General features: G+C 43.9%; 2 protein-coding genes across 5 annotated transcripts in view; both read right to left on the bottom strand.

The window, feature by feature from the left end:
* Positions 1–3874: 3874 nt before the first annotated feature.
* LOC115006188 (beta-1,3-galactosyltransferase 1-like) lies at positions 3875–9383 on the bottom strand. The gene is made up of 2 exons (XM_029428288.1): positions 9328–9383; positions 3875–5514 (listed from the first exon to the last, which is right to left on the bottom strand). The coding sequence occupies exons 1-2, from the start codon at positions 9369–9371 to the stop codon at positions 4230–4232; spliced, it is 1329 nt and encodes a 442-aa protein (XP_029284148.1). The 5' UTR covers positions 9372–9383; the 3' UTR covers positions 3875–4229.
* A 4637-nt stretch (positions 9384–14020) lies between these two features.
* The window catches only part of LOC115006180 (zinc finger protein GLIS2-like), a 75459-nt gene continuing 70107 nt past the window's right edge, over positions 14021–19372 (bottom strand). For all 4 annotated transcript variants that reach the window (XM_029428273.1, XM_029428274.1, XM_029428272.1 and 1 more), the window contains exon 7: positions 14021–15297. In XM_029428273.1, the coding sequence (XP_029284133.1) occupies positions 14630–15297 (668 nt within the window). In that variant the 3' untranslated portion in view covers positions 14021–14629. The remainder of the gene's footprint in view (positions 15298–19372) is intronic.

Genomic DNA, 19372 nt, shown 5'->3' with positions numbered 1-19372 from the left:
CATCAGCCAAACTGTGTTGCATGTGCCACTGCTAGACCTAGTTTAGCAACTATGCCATTCCCATTTAATCTGAGGAAAGACCCACCAGGTCTTAAATGCATGCTCGCATTGTACACATCTATTGAACCAAACGGCTGCACATCATTAGCCTTGTTGTATCCAGTGACCAGATATGACATCATTCCACCCCCATTCAGAGCCTATGAGGGCGATTATGAGTGCATCAGTTTTCACCTTGTCAGTAATTCTCTTATCATTTCAGATCCTGCTTCATCCTCACTGCCTGCAATCAACTTATTCTCCTCACCTGGTTTCCACAGCCCATCTCCTCACCTGCTTCTCATTCCCTCATTAGTTCTCTCAGAGGATATATATACCAGTTCTCTCCCACTTGTTCCCTGCCAGATTGTCTTGTGTTTTCCTGCCAAGCTCTCCAGCGATCGTTTAGTTTACCTGTTTAGTTTTCCTGACCTGCCCGTTTTGACCCTGCCTGCCTGTTTCTGGACTCCGATTCTTCTGCCTGCTCCTTACTGGATTTGTTTGCCTTTTGGACTGATTTACCGGTATTTGACCCTGCCTGGATTACTGAGTAAACTGAACTATATTATATTCTGCCTGTCTGTGTCGTGCTTTTGGGTTCAGTTCTGTCGGTTCCAGCGAACCTTACATTAACAGCAGTTGTATTAGCTATGACCGTCGAATATTGTTGCTGGCATTCATTATTGATAAATGTCCTATAATCTACCTGCAGTGAAGATTTGTTCTAACCGGTGTTCACTCTCACTTGATCTTGTGTGCACGTACAATGAATACCAGACAACGATACTTGGCAATCGTTCTTCACTTCTCCTGGCAGGAGCCTCACACGGGGCACCAAATTGTTGAGGGAAAAGATGAAGAACTTGGTGCTTGAATGTTGCATCAAAACGGCAATCTTCTAGTTAAATCGATATATTTATTAACGTGATAAGTCAAACATAGAAAATACTCTCAGCTGAGGACACCAATCACATCATCGTTTCCACAGACTGAATGGCTAAGAAACCCCCAGGTTGCTGTCTGACGGCTCCGCTCAAGTGTGTACAAAAAGTTGTAAAACATCGCATCTAACACATGGAGTAGGCGTTGACCTTCTCCTCATTAGTCCCCGTTGGCACCATCACGCTCCTCCGTCAGCAGAGTCAGGAAGTGATTGTTTACCTGTTCTCTTAAAGGGGAAGTGTTCCTACAGTCAATATTAGTCAATTATAATGTTCCTATTGTGTGTTTTCTACTCCTAGTTGAGATGTATTTGCAAAACTAGATCCCTGAGCAGTGAACTAGTTTGTCATGTTTCTGTGTGCCGCTGAAACATGCGTGTGCTCTTCATCCCACTTCTGTCTGTTTGTCTGTCTGTCTCTGTCTGTCTGTCTCTCTGTCTGCCTGTCTCTCTCTCTCTGTCTCTGTCTGCCTGTCTCTCTCTCTCTTTCTCTCTGTCTCTCTCTCTCTCTCTGTTTGTCTCTCTGTGTCTGTCTGCCTGTCTCTCTCTCTGTCTCTCTCTCTCTGTCTGTCTGTCTGTCTCTCTGTCTGTCTGTCTCTCTCTCTGTGTCTCTGTCTCTCTGTCTCTCTCTCTGTCTCTCTCTCTCTTTCTTTCTGTCTCTCTCTCTCTTTCTGTCTCTGTATCTGTCTGTGTCTCTCTCTGTGTCTGTCTCTCTGTCTGTCTCTGTCTCTCTCTCTGTCTGCCTGTCTGTCTGCCTCTCTCTGTCTGTGTCTCTCTGTCTCTGTGTCTCTCTGTCTCTGTCTCTCTCTCTGTCTCTCTCTCTGTCTCTCTCTGTGTCTCTCTCTGTCTCTCTCTGTCTCTCTGTCTCTGTCTGTGTCTGTCTCTCTGTCTGTCTCTCTGTCTGTGTCTCTCTGTCTCTCTCTGTGTGTCTCTCTGTCTGTGTCTGTCTGTCTCTCTCTCTGTCTCTGTCTGTGTGTCTCTCTCTCTGTCTCTGTCTGTGTGTCTCTCTCTGTCTCTGTCTGTGTGTCTCTCTCTCTGTCTCTCTGTCTGTCTCTGTCTGTCTGTCTGTCTCTCTCTGTCTGTCTCTCTCTGTCTGTCTCTCTCTGTCTCTGTCTCTCTCTGTCTCTGTCTCTCTCTCTCTCTTTCTTTCTGTCTCTCTCTCTCTGTCTCTGTATCTGTCTGTGTCTCTCTCTGTGTCTGTCTCTGTCTCTCTCTGTCTGCCTCTCTGTCTGTCTCTCTGTCTGTCTCTCTCTGTGTGTCTCTGTCTCTGTGTGTCTCTCTCTGTGTCTCTCTCTCTCTCTCTGTGTCTCTCTCTCTGTGTGTCTCTCTCTGTGTGTCTCTCTCTCTGTGTGTCTCTGTCTCTGTGTCTCTCTCTGTCTCTGTCTCTGTCTGTGTGTCTCTCTCTCTGTCTCTGTCTGTGTGTCTCTCTCTCTGTCTCTGTCTGTGTGTCTCTCTCTGTCTCTCTCTGTCTCTCTCTCTGTCTCTGTCTGTGTCTCTCTGTCTGTGTCTCTCTGTCTGTCTCTGTCTGTCTGTCTGTCTGTCTCTGTCTGTCTGTCTCTGTCTGTCTGTCTCTGTCTGTCTGTCTCTGTCTCTGTCTCTGTCTCTCTCTGTCTCTGTCTCTCTCTGTCTGTCTCTCTCTGTGTGTCTCTGTCTCTGTGTGTCTCTCTCTGTGTGTGTCTCTCTCTCTCTGTGTCTCTGTCTGTCTCTCTGTCTCTGTGTGTCTGTCTGTCTCTGTGTGTCTCTGTGTTTGTCTGTGTCTGAACTCTTCAGTGTCAACCCTGACTTCCTGTTTCACTGGGTTATTAATATGAGGTGACACAGGCACAGAAAAGTTGTTGAGCTGCACAAATTAGGAAATGGATCTAAGAATATCTTGAAACGGTTGAAAATTCCCATTTCCACTATCAGGGCAAAAATTAAGAAGTTTAAAGCAACAGGAGATGTTAAGAATCAGCCTGGAAGAGGACGTATGTACACTGACACACACCTGGAAGAGGACGTGTGTACACTGACTACTGACACACACCGTGAGGAGGACGTGTGTGTACACTGACACACACCGTAAGGAGGATGGTTCAACTGGCAAAAGAATCTCCAAGGATCACAGCCGAGGTTAGTTGAGTCTTGGGGTCAGAAAGTCTCAAAAACGACCATCAGACGCCACCTACATCCCCACAAGTTGTTTTTGGAGGGTTGCCAGAAAAAAGCCATTGCTGTCAATGAACAACAAACTAAAGCACCTCCAGTTTGTCTAACGATACTGGGACTTTGAATGGGACAGGGTTATATGGTTTGATGAGACCAAAATAGAGCTTCTTGGCAACAAAGGTGGCTTTGGAGTAGACAGAGAAGCATCTTATACCCACTGTGAAGTATGGTGGTGGGGCTGTTTTTCTTCCAAAGGCCCAGGACAACTTGTTAGGATACATGGTATCATGGATTCTATCAAATACCAGCAGATATTAAATGAAAACCTAACAGCCTCGGCCCGAATGGGCCGTGGCTGGACCTGCCACCAGGACAATGATCCAAAGCACACCTCAAAATCTACACAACAATGGTTTACTGACCACAGAATAAAGGTTTTGCCACCACAATCCCCGGACCTAAATCCTATAGAACATGTGTGGGATGAGCTGAAGAGGAGAGATCACAAGCGGCAACCTCTGAATCTGAAGGATCTGGAGAGATGTGGAAGAATGGTCTCAGATCCCGTGCCATGTGTTCACCAACCTCATCAGGCATCACAGGAGAAGACTCAGAGCTGTAATCCTGGCAAAAGGAGGCTGCACAAAATATTAAATGAAAGGGTGTCAATAAATGTGGCACACATGTTTTGGAGAAAAATATTTATTGAAAGTCAAAAAAATAATTTTACTTCAGTGAAAAGGTCAGATTTATGTGAATGTTTTAAGTGAAAGGCCAGGACGATAAACAAAAGACATTCTACAGCCTGTTTTGCAAACTTTTACTAAAGGAGTGCCAATAATTCTGGAGGGCACTGTACTACACAGGTGGTAACGCTGCTCTACAACATTAGTTATCAAAAGGTTACCTTTAATTCCCCTCATTCACATTTCCACCACCAGTACGAATAAACATTTCCTTCATATATTTAAATACACGTTGCTGATCCAAGGCTTGATTCTGAAATGAGGATGTCCTGATAATCTTCCACCAGTACAGTAGAAATGCATAAATAAGTTAACCTTCCAGTTCACTGCCACTCAGATTTCTCAGTGTCATTGTCCTAACAAGGGGGTTCAGGCTTCTTCAAGTCTGTCCAGTATTTCACCAACTCTTGTGAAGACCCAAGAATGTATGTGATGATCTTGGAGTATTCGCAGCGATTATATCTTGTGTTATAGGCCTTGAACTGGGAGGGGTCTGGCGGTGATTTGGGAGCAAGTCCGAGCTTTTTCATGCACATTCCAATATAAGCATCCTCGATGTTAAAGGGTTGGATTGATTTTGAGGCCTCCACAAATCTCTGTGGAAGATCGTTGGAGAAGATGTATCCCATGCCCAGGGTGTAGGTGGGGTATAGGTGTTCTGGGTACATCTCCTCAGGGACGTACCACTTGGAGTTCTTTGAGCGGATGACCGGAATGTTCCACATAAGCCTCCCTGTCAGGTAGTTCAGCTTGGGGATGTCTGGTTTATGTAGCATGATGACTAAATTATCAATGTTCAGGAACATGTCCGAGTCAACCTTCATGGCGTATGCTGCTGTAGGGCAGCGTGTGCTCAGCCAGTCCATGATCACCATGGTTTTGATGGTCAGATTGAGGTACGTGTCCATGAAGTCACTCTGGATCAAGTCGTGGTGCTGTAGATTCTCCTGTTTAAGCTTCTCCTGCAGCTGATCGACATCAGCTCCTCTATAGAGGCCCAGCATGAACAGAGTAAGCACCACCTCGCCCTGAACCACGCTGCCGTTGCCCCATGTCTGCCGGATGGCGTCTCGAGCTTCCACGTTTTTTGGTTCCACTGGAACCATCAGGACCAGGAATGGGGTCTTGGTCTTGCACACCTCTTTGTTATCCATAATAAATTGGTAGTTGCGTGGGTAACCCTGATGGAAATGAAGACCCGTGGGAAGAACAGTAGGTGGTACCGTAGGTGGTACCGTAGGTGGTAGAGTAGGTGGTACCGTATGGGGTACCGTAGGTGGTAGAGTAGGTGGTAAAGTAGGTGGTACCGTATGGGGTACCGTAGGTGGTACAGTAGGTGGTACAGTAGGTGGTACTGTAGGTGGTAGAGTAGGTGGTACCATAGGGCGTTTTGTGGTTTGATAGATTTCTTTTGGTTTGACTTTGTCTAATGAATGGACATTAAAAAGAAGAGGCCGTTTATCCTGATTGGTTTGAAAAAACCTCTCGTAGTGCTCCCAGAGTGGAAAGCTGTCCCACCATGACCAGCTGCTGGACAGAATGCAACACAAGACGAGAAGCACCAGACAGAACAGGAGCAGGAACTGGAAGCAGGAGTTCAACAAAGGCTTCTTCTGACAACACAGGCTCTGACCAAGTTTTCTAAAAAGACAAGAAAGGCAAAGTTAAAACTGGTGGAACTTATTGGGGGTATAATAAGTCAGTGATTTAGTTGTGGGCTACCACCGTTTTTGTCTACATTTGGAAAATTGACCCCATTAAAACTATGGATGGATTATTGAACAGGCCCGGAGCACCAAGTGACGTCGGCCCCCCTGACCCTGCAAAATGTCCCTCAAAGAGACACGTGCCAACGAGTAAGAGAAACAAACAGATTACAAAGAGACACAAAACAACAACAAGAGGCTAAATAACTAGAGAGTCATGATGCTTCTCAGGACAGTTCTGGAGTTGTAAAAAGTGTCTTTTTTGAATGAATTTGACCAGATTTATGGAGGATTATTTGTGGTGGATATCTCATACTAATAGCAAAGCAAATATCAACACACAGGAGCCTTAAATCAGGTGTGAAACAATGTCTAAAGCAGGGGTAGCCAATGCAGCACTTGGTCGCCCGCAGGGACCACGTGAGTAGCCCGCAGGGCATGTTCTAAAAATAGCACTCGTCACCATGAAGCATCTAAAATGTGTATTTAATTGTTTTGCTGTTTTTTATATCAATAACACTTGAATTATTCTTTATTTTAAAATGACAATATTGAATATAGAATTTAAAAAACTAAAATGTTTTATGTATATATGAACTCTGACCCTGTAAGCTAAATCTCCATTTCCCTTCTCGCTGAGACATGCTAGCGGGAGCAGCTAAGATGGGGCGGATACGATCAAGCCGACTCGATCACTGTAATGCACTCTTTACCGGCCTCCCAAAAAAAACAACGGAGAGATTTCAGCTCATCCAAAACGCTGCAGCGAGGCTGCTGACTAGAACCAAGAGGAGAGACCACATCAGTCCAGTGTTAGCTGCTCTACACTGGCTTCCAGTAACTTTTAGAATTGATTTTAATGTCCTCCTTCTTGTATACAAAGCCCTAAACGGAACCGCACCAAGTTACACTGCCAACTCTCTAATAAACTATGTGCCCCCAAGAACATTACGATCATCCACTACTGGTTTATTAAATGTTCCCAGAAACATCCAAAAGAAAATTGGGGATGCAGCGTTTAGCAATTATGCACCAAAGTTATGGAACACTTTACCTGCAGACATTAGGGAGGCAAGCTCGCTCAATATCTTCAAAAGTAAACTGAAGACATATCACTTTAATAGTGATATTTTATATCTCTTTACTTTAGCCTTTTAATGGTGATATTTCATATTTTTTTTATCTTAGCCTTTTCATGGTGAATTATTACTGGTTTAACATTGAATGTATAAAGGTAACTGAGATAAATTTCAGAGTGTGTATTTTTGAAAAACTTGAGATCAAATAGACGGTGTTACCACGGGAAAAAGAGGAAGTTTCTCTGATAAATGTGATTACATGTTCTTTACACAATTAGTGGAAAAGTGAAAGATTAAAGAATATGTTGGAGAAATACTGTCTTTAACCGATAGGTTTCATAAAACTTAACAAACGGGTTTGTTTATGAAGCGGGCTTTAACCAAGAATTTGCCAAAAGAATCTGGACTCACGGAGATGTTTGTGTTTTATACGTTAAAAGGTCAACAAAGAGGTCGACGCTGTAAACGTAAATACAAGGGTCAATAAAGAGTTTGCCAAAGACGACCAGGAATGGGTAGCAAAGGGAGTAAACCAGCTGAAGGGCCACAGGGGCCCATTGTTGATCTCATACTTTCAACATGTGGCTCTGATCGTTTCAAACATCTACAAGAATGGTGTGCCAATGTTAATTTATACTATTTTAGACTATTTTAATTCTGGCTATTGTTATAATGGTACTTCAGACTCATGTACATCTACACTGTGATTATTGTTCTGTAAATGCTCTTATTCTGTCCTTACTAATTGTTATGTTTTTGCTGTGAAGCACTTTGGGCTGCACTTCTTGTATGAAAGGTGCTCTACAAATAAAGCTTATTATTAGTATTATTCAGCACCTTGAAGTAGCTCTCAGTATCAAAAAGGTTGGTGACCCCTAGACTACAGTATTATTGAGATAAGATAAAGAAATCTATAAACCGTATTAATACTGTGATGGCCCCTGCTTAACCTGTCTTGTGTCAGTCACTCTGTTGAATCTCTTTAAGGGGTCAGTGGAACTGATGGCAGTATCCCGTCAGATCTGGAGCACCTGGGCGCAGTGCTCTTCAGGATATAAAAGGCCCAGCATCCGCAATGCTGCTCTCTCCCTCAACCAGGAAACCCCGTTGTTTTGTCTTTGTCTTTTGTTTACATAACTTGCCTGGCAACTTATGCCCTGGTTGTAAATAAATAGCTTATATATTTTGGCATTTCGTGTCCTACCCGTTTGTTTGTCATGCCCTAGAGCCTGGGTTGTGACAATACTGTAAGAGCGGGCCGAATAAACAGGAATAACATGGATGGATGACTGAACGGACACAAGAACAAGTGTCGGTACAAAATGTCACTCGAAGATACACGTACCAAACAGGAAGAGACACAAAAAGACTGCAAAGAGAAACAAAGAGACACAAAAAGATTACGAACAGACACAAAGAGACACAAGAAGACTACGAAGAGACACAAAAAGACTACAAAGAGACACAAAAAGACAAAAACAGACTACAAAGAGACACAGAGACACAAAAATACTACAAATACACTTGTCATTTGAATGAATTGTGTATTTATTGATTTAATTTGTAAACTGACTCTGTTTTGAGATGAAACCATGAACTTAAGTACAACTTCTTTTTACTAATTCATTACTTTAAAATCTCTTTATTCCAACTTCAAATGTATTTAAATGATATGTTCAGTGGACTTGAAAGTCGTTACAAATTCTAATAAATTATATTTAAAATATATTATCCACACATTTATGATTGAATTATAAATACGTTTCTTAAATATTATTATTCTGTTAAAAAGAAAAAGGAACTTATTATTATAATTACGTATATTTGCAATCTTAATGAAGATAGTGTTGTTTTATGAGTGTGTGTTTTTAGTAGGTTTTTATGAGTATATGTTTTTGTTTAAGTAGGTTTTACTAGTATATGTTGTGTATCTAGTATATATGTATTAGAAATATGTAATGTTCAATATAATCAACTTGGGTAACACAGCATTCTGTAGGCACAGCTGGGGGAAGGCCTGATACCAGCACTGGACTGGTGAGAGTGAACAGGAAGTGTCCCGGTTCAAACCCAGACAGTAAACACATTTAAGAGACCTTAGCATATTGAGGATGAGATCAGGAGGGAGGGGGGCCTGTGGACAGGAATAATGCAGTAATAATATTAAAACTTGCTCTCATTGTATTATTAGTCTTTTCACAACACAAGAACACAATCATTTCCAGCTCTCTCTATTAGTGGACTTATACAGAATGGCGGAAGGTTTCTGGGACATAAAGCAAAAGTAGGAACTTCCGACTGTGAGGCAGCACGAGGCGTGAGAGGGCTCAGTCCACAGCAGCAAGTGGAATAACTACTTTTTATTAAAGTAGTTCTTCCACTACAGTGTAAAAATACTAAATACAATTAAAAACTGTAAAGTAAAAGTATTAGCATTAACAACAAGTTGAGTAAAGTGACTTTCCGCCACTGAATATGAATGCGCAGCTCGTGTCTCTTTAAATGTTCATTACAGTGAAGCTGAAGTCTGAACGCACCTGAGACCTCAACGCGTCGTTTCTTCCGTTAACGGTGAAACGGAATAATCTGCCTCACGGTCGATTTAACACAAAAACGGGAATTTCCATCAGAATAAAGGTCCGTTTTATTCTGCAGGTGGAGGCTCTTACCTTTTCAGACAGTGCACACCTGAGACAGACTCTCGGACCCGCATGACTGCCGCGACTCTGCCTCCTTAAGTCTCCCTGAATGTTTACTTGTCTCCTGATGGGTGTGATTATTCAAGTAAGAGGAGCTCCTTCATAACTAACCTCTGAACTACTGTGAAGTGACATCTGCAGGGAGAGGCAGCGCCACACCTTCTGTTGACGGTATGCTCAGTCACACACACACACACACACAGACAAACAGACACACACACACACACACACACACTCGCACACACACACTCACACACACACTCGCACGCACACACACACACACACACACACACATACACACACACACACACAGACAAACAGACACACACACACACACTCGCACGCGCGCACACACACACTCGCACACACATACACACAACACACACACACACACACACACTCGCACACACACACACACACACACATACACACACACACACACTCGCACGCGCGCACACACTCGCACGCGCGCACACACACACACACACACACACACACACACACACACACATACACACACACACACATACACATATACACACATACATACACACATACATACACACACACACATACACACACACATACACACATACACACATACACACATACATACACACATACATACACACACACACACATACACACACACATACACACATACACACATACACACACACATACACACATACACACACACACAACTTTCAGGTGTGTCTTTGCTAGTGTTGGATTCATTGACTAGAGTCCCGCCCCTCCAACACAGACCGGCCAATCATAGCGCAGCAGCAGCTCCGACCAGGGTCCGCCACAGACTCTAAAGCGATCCACACATTTTATTCTACTTTGTGGATTTGGAGCTTGTTGTGGGTTTTAAACAACAGTCGCGTAGCTTCGCTTAGTTTAACGTAAAGACTAGAAACAGGGGGAACAGCTAGCCTGGCTCTGTCCAAAGGTAACATCATTTCCCCACCTGCACTTCGAACGCTCACTGATTAACGTGCAGGATGTCTTGACAAAGGGTTAATGGTCTCCGTCTTATCTCAGAAATAAACTGAAGAAAGTGTTTTGTGAAGGCTGCCTTATCACACGGCCCTGGAGCTCAACGTGCACAGAGTGTTTATGTCCGCTTCGTCATTATTTCAGATGCAAGGTTGAAACATGTTAGTGGCTCTAAAATGAAGAGCATCAGAAGTGGACTTGAGACTAAACTCAAAGACTTGATCCAACTCTGCTGTTACATCACGCGCTCCATGTTACTCCCCAAGCTGTCAGTCAATGTGCATCATGTGATCAACACAGTGATACATAGTTATATCCAACTATATATATTATACATAGTTATATACAGTTAAATATAGTTATATAAAGTTATGTATAGTTATAATACTGGTTGTATATGTTGTATAAGCCCTTCAGCAGTGACACTAAAGAACCCGGTGAGTCTGTGGATATTAACTGCAGATTAGGAGTGGAGCGTTTCCTCCTCACGTCACACTGAGACACTCCCTGGACCTACATTACAAACTGTCAACTTCCTGAAAGTCAACTTTAGTAAAGGGTTAGTTCAGGGAATACGTTACCTTCCCCGCCTTCAGAAGTAATAATACTAATATAATGTCAGTTGAGATAATTCAGTGACTCATTGAAAATGTAAAACCATCTGAATTACAGTCAAACAATGAAGCAGAAAGAAATGCTTTGTATTCAATCACAATACAACTCTAACTTATTGTGAACGTATTGTTTATTCTCCTTTTATCTTCATTTCTGTTTTTATCTGTCAAGTCAAATGAAAGTGAAAGGTAAGGCTTGCAGCTAGTGACACACACAGAAGCCATGTTTTTAACGTGTGTTTATTGACGTTGAGTCATCGGAAAGTGTTGCAGTGCCCCTGATGTACAAATCACATCTGTTGTCAAGTTATTACATTTCAGATCAAATGTAATGGAAAGTACATTTATACATTTGACATTTGTGTAAATATGTTTCATATATTGTGATATAATTTCAGATGAAGGCACTTGGACACATTTTGAAAGACAGATTAGAATCAATCAACGTGCAAACAGGATACGAGATAAACCCACATGGATTCTGGCCTCAGAGGCCTTTGTCAAACGTTTCTCCTTCAGCCTTCTAACCAATGTTTGGTTTCTTCTTGGAAACCTTTTTGTAAAGCAAATGTGTACTCATTGTTGCCAAATACACACCTTTGTCTACCTTGTTACTAATTGAATGTTTCCCTCAGTTGTTCTGAAAGGCAAGGCGGATCCTGTCCAGATCGTTGTCTCGGAATGATTAATAGAGCGAAGAACGAGCTACGATGAACTGCAAGCAGAGGACTTAACCTCCAACCTGCATTCAGCTGCGTCAACACAGTTTATGTCTTGCGACTTGAAAAATCACATGGTCAAACAGACAGCGTCGTGTGGATTATAACATCACACATCGTAAACGTCTACGTCTCATCGACACACTGAGATCCCTTCACGACGAGAACATCGGGGAGATTCACGCGTGGCGTCGGGGGCGTCGGGAGCTTTGGCTAATTATTTATTTTGCTTTGGGCTTGAAAATGCAGCAGGTTAGGGGGAAGCTTTTACATGTCGCACATGACGGTGAATGTACCACATTAAATCCACAGACACTTGTTTTAATGTCTGTAAATCAGATTCCAAATCAACCACCACCAAGTGAAATGTGCTTCCAAGACTCATCTTCTCAAACATACATATCGTAAACAGTCATTAAATGTCAGCTGTTTGTGGGAGTTGGTGTCAAATTTTTCAAATGATTGATTTCCATCCATCCATCCATCGTCTACCGCTTATCCGGGATCGGGTCGCAGGGGCAGCAGCTCCAGTAAGGAACCCCAATCTTCCCTTCTCCGGGCCACATCCTCCAGCTCCGACTGGGGGATCCTGAGGCGTTCCCAGTGAGGAGATATAATCTCTCCACCGAGTCCTGGGTCTTCCCCGGGGTCTCCTCCCAGCTGGACGTGCCTGGAACACCTTTGCTATTTTGAAATGTAACCCTGAAGTGCACAAACTCTTTGCCTGAAGGAAAACATGTAACTGGATGAAACGCTGTCAGATCTCTGTGAAGTCTGCAACACGTGTTCATTAATGTCTCACTCGTTCATTGTGCTCGGACCGTACGTCTCGTTGCTCCCCTCATCGTGGGGATTGTCAAACATAAAAGGTACAAAATGTTTAGTGCATCTGCTGGTTTCATGACCTGGATTAGTGATCACAGGTGATTGTCCGTCGTTAAATGTTCTCTGAGCATGAAGTCAAAGTGTCGATGAATGAGGAGAAAGGAATATCAACTCGCACATGTTTTCTCACTGACGTGGTATCCAGCCGTGCAGACAGATGTAGTTCCCGTGGTTTTGAGATATCCACCTCTAAAGCAACTTTAATGTTAAGAAGAGCAACAAAGTTAACAGCTTGTTAACCATCTGAGATTGACATGCATATTGATCATAACTGTATTTAGCAAGTCTATATAATATAGTTTTCAAGCCTCAAGTTTGGCATCTTGGTTATTTGCAACCAAAAGTGACAGACAGCATGGAGCCGAGTACAGCTTTCATGAAGCAGTCGGAGAGACAACGGCGTGACAGTTAGCCCCGCCCTAAAGAGACGCTGCTTTATCCTCTATTTTAAATGTTTCCATAAATTACTAAATGAACATCATGTTGAAGAAGACTTAAAACTACAGATTGAGACATAAACTCAGGAAAATGTTACTGAGTTAATAAATCAAGAGAGAAGAAGAAACATTTTCTCATAGACTTCTATACAACCAGAGGAGTCTCCTGCTGGATGTTACAGAGGAGTCTCCTGCTGGATGTTACAGAGGAGTCTCCTGCTGCTGGATGTTACAGAGGAGTCTCCTCCTGCTGGATGTTACAGAGGAGTCTCCTGCTGGATGTTACAGAGGAGTCTCCTCCTGCTGGATGTTACAGAGGAGTCTCCTCCTGCTGGATGTTACAGAGGAGTCTCCTGCTGGATGTTACAGAGGAGTCTCCTCCTGCTGGATGTTACAGAGGAGTCTCCTGCTGGATGTTACAGAGGAGTCTCCTCCTGCTGGATGTTACAGAGGAGTCTCCTCCTGCTGGATGTTACAGAGGAGTCTCCTGCTGGATGTTACAGAGAAGTCTCCTCCTGCTGGATGTTACAGAGGAGTCTCCTGCTGGATGTTACAGAGGAGTCTCCTGCTGGATGTTACAGAGGAGTCTCCTGCTGGATGTTACAGAGGAGTCTCCTCCTGCTGGATGTTACAGAGGAGTCTCCTGCTGGATGTTACAGAGGAGTCTCCTGCTGGATGTTACAGAGGAGTCTCCTCCTGCTGGATGTTACAGAGGAGTCTCCTCCTGTTGGATGTTACAGAGGAGTCTCCTCCTGCTGGATGTTACAGAGGAGTCTCCTGCTGGATGTTACAGAGGAGTCTCCTGCTGGATGTTACAGAGGAGTCTCCTGCTGGATGTTACAGAGGAGTCTCCTGCTGGATGTTACAGAGGAGTCTCCTCCTGCTGGATGTTACAGAGGAGTCTCCTGCTGGATGTTACAGAGGAGTCTCCTGCTGCTGGATGTTACAGAGGAGTCTCCTGCTGCTGGATGTTACAGAGGAGTCTCCTGCTGGATGTTACAGAGGAGTCTCCTGCTGGATGTTACAGAGGAGTCTCCTCCTGCTGGATGTTACAGAGGAGACTCCTGCTGGATGTTACAGAGGAGTCTCCTGCTGCTGGATGTTACAGAGGAGTGCTGTGGCTAGAAATCTGAAAATCTCATTGCAAAGCAGTTCAAATAAAGAAAGTGTTCACACTGATGCCGTGGATTATCCAAAATAACCGGGACTTTTAAAAATACATTATACTATTATTCTATACTATTTAGTGCTGTTGCCAGAACTCTAAGAAAAACACCTCAAAATGTCGGCAGATGAAAATGGATCTGCATGGCTGGATACTGTGTTTCCTCTCCCTTTGTCCTCTGGGTACACTAACCCTTTAAAGTGTTAGACTTTGGAAACCCAACACTCATCTCTAGTTTCAGTTTACACTCATCACACACACTTGTGTCTCTCTGTCTGTCTTCAGTTGTTTCTGGGCTGGAATGACTGAAGTGATTTTCATGGTTTTGCAGGTGACAGTGACCTTTGATCCCTTACACACACACACACACACACACACACACACACACACACACACACACACACACACACACACACACTCTCTGGTTCTGTGCCTGGCTGAGTGCACATCCTAGCTGACAACAGCTGGTTTTAGGAGGAGCGCCCTCGGAGGAACAACCACCCAGGACAAGGGGTCACCTCGTCTGTGCCCCACCCCTGCACACAGGTTAAGCGCCTCCCCCTCCTCTCCTTCCTCCTCTTCCTCTTCCATCTGCTTCCCAGCCATCCGCCCCAGACCCCCCAGAGCTCCCAGCCCCAACATGGATGCAGCTGAAAGTCCAAAGTGAAACAGAGGAGAGTCCGAGAGGCTGAGCGGCCCCAAGCCGCCTCCTGCAGCCAATGAGAAGAGTGGAGCCACATGGTGGCCCAGGGCTCTGGCGTGGCAGAAAGCAGAGAGAGGCAAAGACGTCCCCAGACCCCCGAGAAGAGCCGCAGTGGCCCCGGGGATGATAATGTGGGCCCCGCCTATAGAGGGCAGTTCGGCTGCACTGTGGTGCACGGCGAGGCTCAGCCCCGGCCCCAGCCTGCTCGCAGCGCTGTGCTCCTGCGCCACAAAGTGCCCGTGGGCCTTGATGTGCTTGCGGAGCGAGCTGGGGTCCGTGTAGCGCTTCAGGCAGCCTGCCATCTTGCAGTAGTAGGGCTTGTCCACGTAATGCGTGCGGGTGTGTTTGAAGCGGTCGCTGGAGTTGGAGTAACGTTTGCTGCAGCCTTCATAAGGACAGATGTAGGGCTTCTCTCCTGCAGGACGCAGAGACAACGAGAGAGGGAGAATGAATTACTCCATGACAGTAAAAAACAAATACAATGCAAATACATATAAACAGGTGTGAGACTCTGACACTTCGACTCAGAAGTCCATGTTTTGTTAATAACATCTTTCTTTTTTTAACGTGAGCTGACATTTCTGAGGGCTAACGGCTAACGGCTAGCTCACACCTCTCGTCAGCGTCTGTTCGCCAACACATGACAGTGAAGGCGCCGAACGCTGCAGGCACGCCCCCACGCACGCACGTAAATTCAAAATTAGCAGTCACCTTCAAAATAAATACAAACGTCAGTTGTACGCAGTTTATGTTTGATACCTAATTCACCAGCGGTCTCACGCGGGCCAGTCAGGGACCGCCGGCGGGCCGGACGATGTCCCGCTCTGTGTTAGAGCCTTCAGCCCCTCGTCGACCACACACACCTTTCCATGTTCTGCATGTTCTCCATGTTCAGCATGTTCTGCATGTTCTGCATGTTCTGCATGTTCTCCATGTTCTGCATGTTCTCCATGTTCTCCATGTTCTGCATGTTCTGCATGTTCTGCATGTTCTCCATGTTCTGCATGTTCTCCATGTTCTGCATGTTCTCCATGTTCTGCATGTTCTCCATGTTCTCCATGTTCTGCATGTTCTCCATGTTCTGCATGTTCTGCATGTTCTCCATGTTCTGCATGTTCTGCATGTTCTCCATGTTCTGCATGTTCTGCATGTTCTCCATGTTCTGCGTGTTCTGCATGTTCTCCATGTTCTTTATGTTCTCCATGTTCTTTATGTTCTTTATGTTCTACATGTTCTGCATGTTCTGCATGTTCTGTATGTTCTCCATGTTCTGTATGTTCTACATGTTCTGCATGTTCTTCATGTTCTGCATGTTCTGCATGTTCTGCTTGTTCTCCATGTTCTGCATGTTATCCATGTTCTGCATGTTCTGCATGTTCTCCATGTTCTCCATGTTCTGCATGTTCTGCATGTTCTCCATGTTCTGCATGTTCTACATGTTCTACATGTTCTGCATGTTCTCCATGTTCTGCATGTTCTCCATGTTCTCCATGTTCTGCATGTTCTGCATGTTCTCCATGTTCTGCGTGTTCTGCATGTTCTCCATGTTCTGCATGTTCTCCATGTTCTTTATGTTCTTTATGTTCTACATGTTCTGCATGTTCTGCATGTTCTGTATGTTCTCCATGTTCTGTATGTTCTACATGTTCTGCATGTTCTTCATGTTCTGCATGTTCTGCATGTTCTGCTTGTTCTCCATGTTCTGCATGTTATCCATGTTCTGCATGTTCTGCATGTTCTCCATGTTCTGCATGTTCTGCATGTTCTCCATGTTCTGCATGTTCTACATGTTCTACATGTTCTGCATGTTCTCCATGTTCTGCATGTTCTCCATGTTCTCCATGTTCTGCATGTTCTGCATGTTCTCCATGTTCTGCATGTTCTACATGTTCTACATGTTCTGCATGTTCTCCATGTTCTGCATGTTCTCCATGTTCTGCATGTTCTGCATGTTCTCCATGTTCTGCATGTTCTGCATGTTCAGCATGTTCTCCATGTTCTGCATGTTCTCCATGTTCAGCATGTTCTGCATGATCTGCATGTTCTCCATGTTCTGCATGTTCTGCAAGTTCTCCATGTTCAGCATGTTCTCCATGTTCTTTATGTTCTGCATGTTCTACATTTTCTGCATGTTCTGCATGTTCTGTATGTTCTCCATGTTCTGCATGTTCTGTATGTTCTGCATGTTCTGCATGTTCTTCATGTTCTGCATGTTCTCCATGTTCTGCATGTTCTGCTTGTTCTCCATGTTCTGCATGTTCTGCATGTTCTCCATGTTCTGCATGTTCTCCATGTTCTGCATGTTCTACATGTTCTACATGTTCTGCATATTCTGTATGTTCTGAATGTTCTGCATGTTCTGCATGTTCGGCATGTTCTGCATGTTCAGCATGTTCTCCATGTTCTGCATGTTCTCCATGTTCTGTATGTTCTACATGTTCTGCATGTTCTTCATGTTCTGCATGTTCTGCATGTTCTGCTTGTTCTCCATGTTCTGCATGTTATCCATGTTCTGCATGTTCTGCATGTTCTCCATGTTCTGCATGTTCTCCATGTTCTGCATGTTCTACATGTTCTACATGTTCTGCATGTTCTCCATGTTCTGCATGTTCTCCATGTTCTCCATGTTCTGCATGTTCTGCATGTTCTGCATGTTCTACATGTTCTACATGTTCTGCATGTTCTCCATGTTCTGCATGTTCTCCATGTTCTGCATGTTCTGCATGTTCTCCATGTTCTGCATGTTCTGCATGTTCAGCATGTTCTCCATGTTCTGCATGTTCTCCATGTTCAGCATGTTCTGCATGATCTGCATGTTCTCCATGTTCTGCAAGTTCTCCATGTTCAGCATGTTCTCCATGTTCTTTATGTTCTGCATGTTCTACATTTTCTGCATGTTCTGCATGTTCTGTATGTTCTCCATGTTCTGCATGTTCTGTATGTTCTGCATGTTCTGCATGTTCTTCATGTTCTGCATGTTATCCATGTTCTGCATGTTCTTCATGTTCTGCATGTTCTGCTTGTTCTCCATGTTCTCCATGTTCTGCATGTTCTCCATGTTCTCCATGTTCTGCATGTTCTACATGTTCTACATGTTCTGCATGTTCTCCATGTTCTGCATGTTCTCCATGTTCTCCATGTTCTGCATGTTCTGCATGTTCTCCATGTTCTGCATGTTCTACATGTTCTACATGTTCTGCATGTTCTCCATGTTCTGCATGTTCTCCATGTTCTGCATGTTCTGCATGTTCTCCATGTTCTGCATGTTCTGCATGTTCAGCATGTTCTCCATGTTCTGCATGTTCTCCATGTTCAGCATGTTCTGCATGATCTGCATGTTCTCCATGTTCTGCATGTTCTGCAAGTTCTCCATGTTCAGCATGTTCTCCATGTTCTTTATGTTCTGCATGTTCTACATTTTCTGCATGTTCTGCATGTTCTGTATGTTCTCCATGTTCTGCATGTTCTGTATGTTCTGCATGTTCTGCATGTTCTTCATGTTCTGCATGTTCTCCATGTTCTGCATGTTCTGCTTGTTCTCCATGTTCTGCATGTTCTGCATGTTCTCCATGTTCTGCATGTTCTCCATGTTCTGCATGTTCTACATGTTCTACATGTTCTGCATATTCTGTATGTTCTGAATGTTCTGCATGTTCTGCATGTTCGGCATGTTCTGCATGTTCAGCATGTTCTCCATGTTCTGCATGTTCTCCATGTTCTGTATGTTCTACATGTTCTGCATGTTCTTCATGTTCTGCATGTTCTGCATGTTCTGCTTGTTCTCCATGTTCTGCATGTTATCCATGTTCTGCATGTTCTGCATGTTCTCCATGTTCTGCATGTTCTCCATGTTCTGCATGTTCTACATGTTCTACATGTTCTGCATGTTCTCCATGTTCTGCATGTTCTCCATGTTCTCCATGTTCTGCATGTTCTGCATGTTCTGCATGTTCTACATGTTCTACATGTTCTGCATGTTCTCCATGTTCTGCATGTTCTCCATGTTCTGCATGTTCTGCATGTTCTCCATGTTCTGCATGTTCTGCATGTTCAGCATGTTCTCCATGTTCTGCATGTTCTCCATGTTCAGCATGTTCTGCATGATCTGCATGTTCTCCATGTTCTGCAAGTTCTCCATGTTCAGCATGTTCTCCATGTTCTTTATGTTCTGCATGTTCTACATTTTCTGCATGTTCTGCATGTTCTGTATGTTCTCCATGTTCTGCATGTTCTGTATGTTCTGCATGTTCTGCATGTTCTTCATGTTCTGCATGTTATCCATGTTCTGCATGTTCTTCATGTTCTGCATGTTCTGCTTGTTCTCCATGTTCTGCATGTTCTCCATGTTCTGCATGTTCTCCATGTTCTCCATGTTCTGCATGTTCTACATGTTCTACATGTTCTGCATATTCTGTATGTTCTGAATGTTCTGAATGTTCTGCATGTTCGGCATGTTCTGCATGTTCAGCATGTTCTCCATGTTCTGCATG

The sequence above is a fragment of the Cottoperca gobio genome, unplaced genomic scaffold (genome assembly GCF_900634415.1).
Source record: "Cottoperca gobio unplaced genomic scaffold, fCotGob3.1 fCotGob3_64arrow_ctg1, whole genome shotgun sequence".
Classification (NCBI taxonomy): domain Eukaryota; kingdom Metazoa; phylum Chordata; class Actinopteri; order Perciformes; family Bovichtidae; genus Cottoperca; species Cottoperca gobio.
Note: the sequence above shows the minus strand (reverse complement) of the source record. Positions and strands in the feature narration are given on the sequence as shown.

Bases quoted from the DNA above. Each gene is read 5' to 3' on its own strand.
- LOC115006188 (XM_029428288.1), bottom strand. From the start codon at position 9,371: ATGCGGGTCCGAGAGTCTGTCTCAGGTGTGCACTGTCTGAAAAG. The intron at 5,515-9,327 runs GTAAGAGCCTCC...TTGTCTTTTTAG, and splicing joins GGTGTGCACTGTCTGAAAAG to AAAACTTGGTCAGAGCCTGT.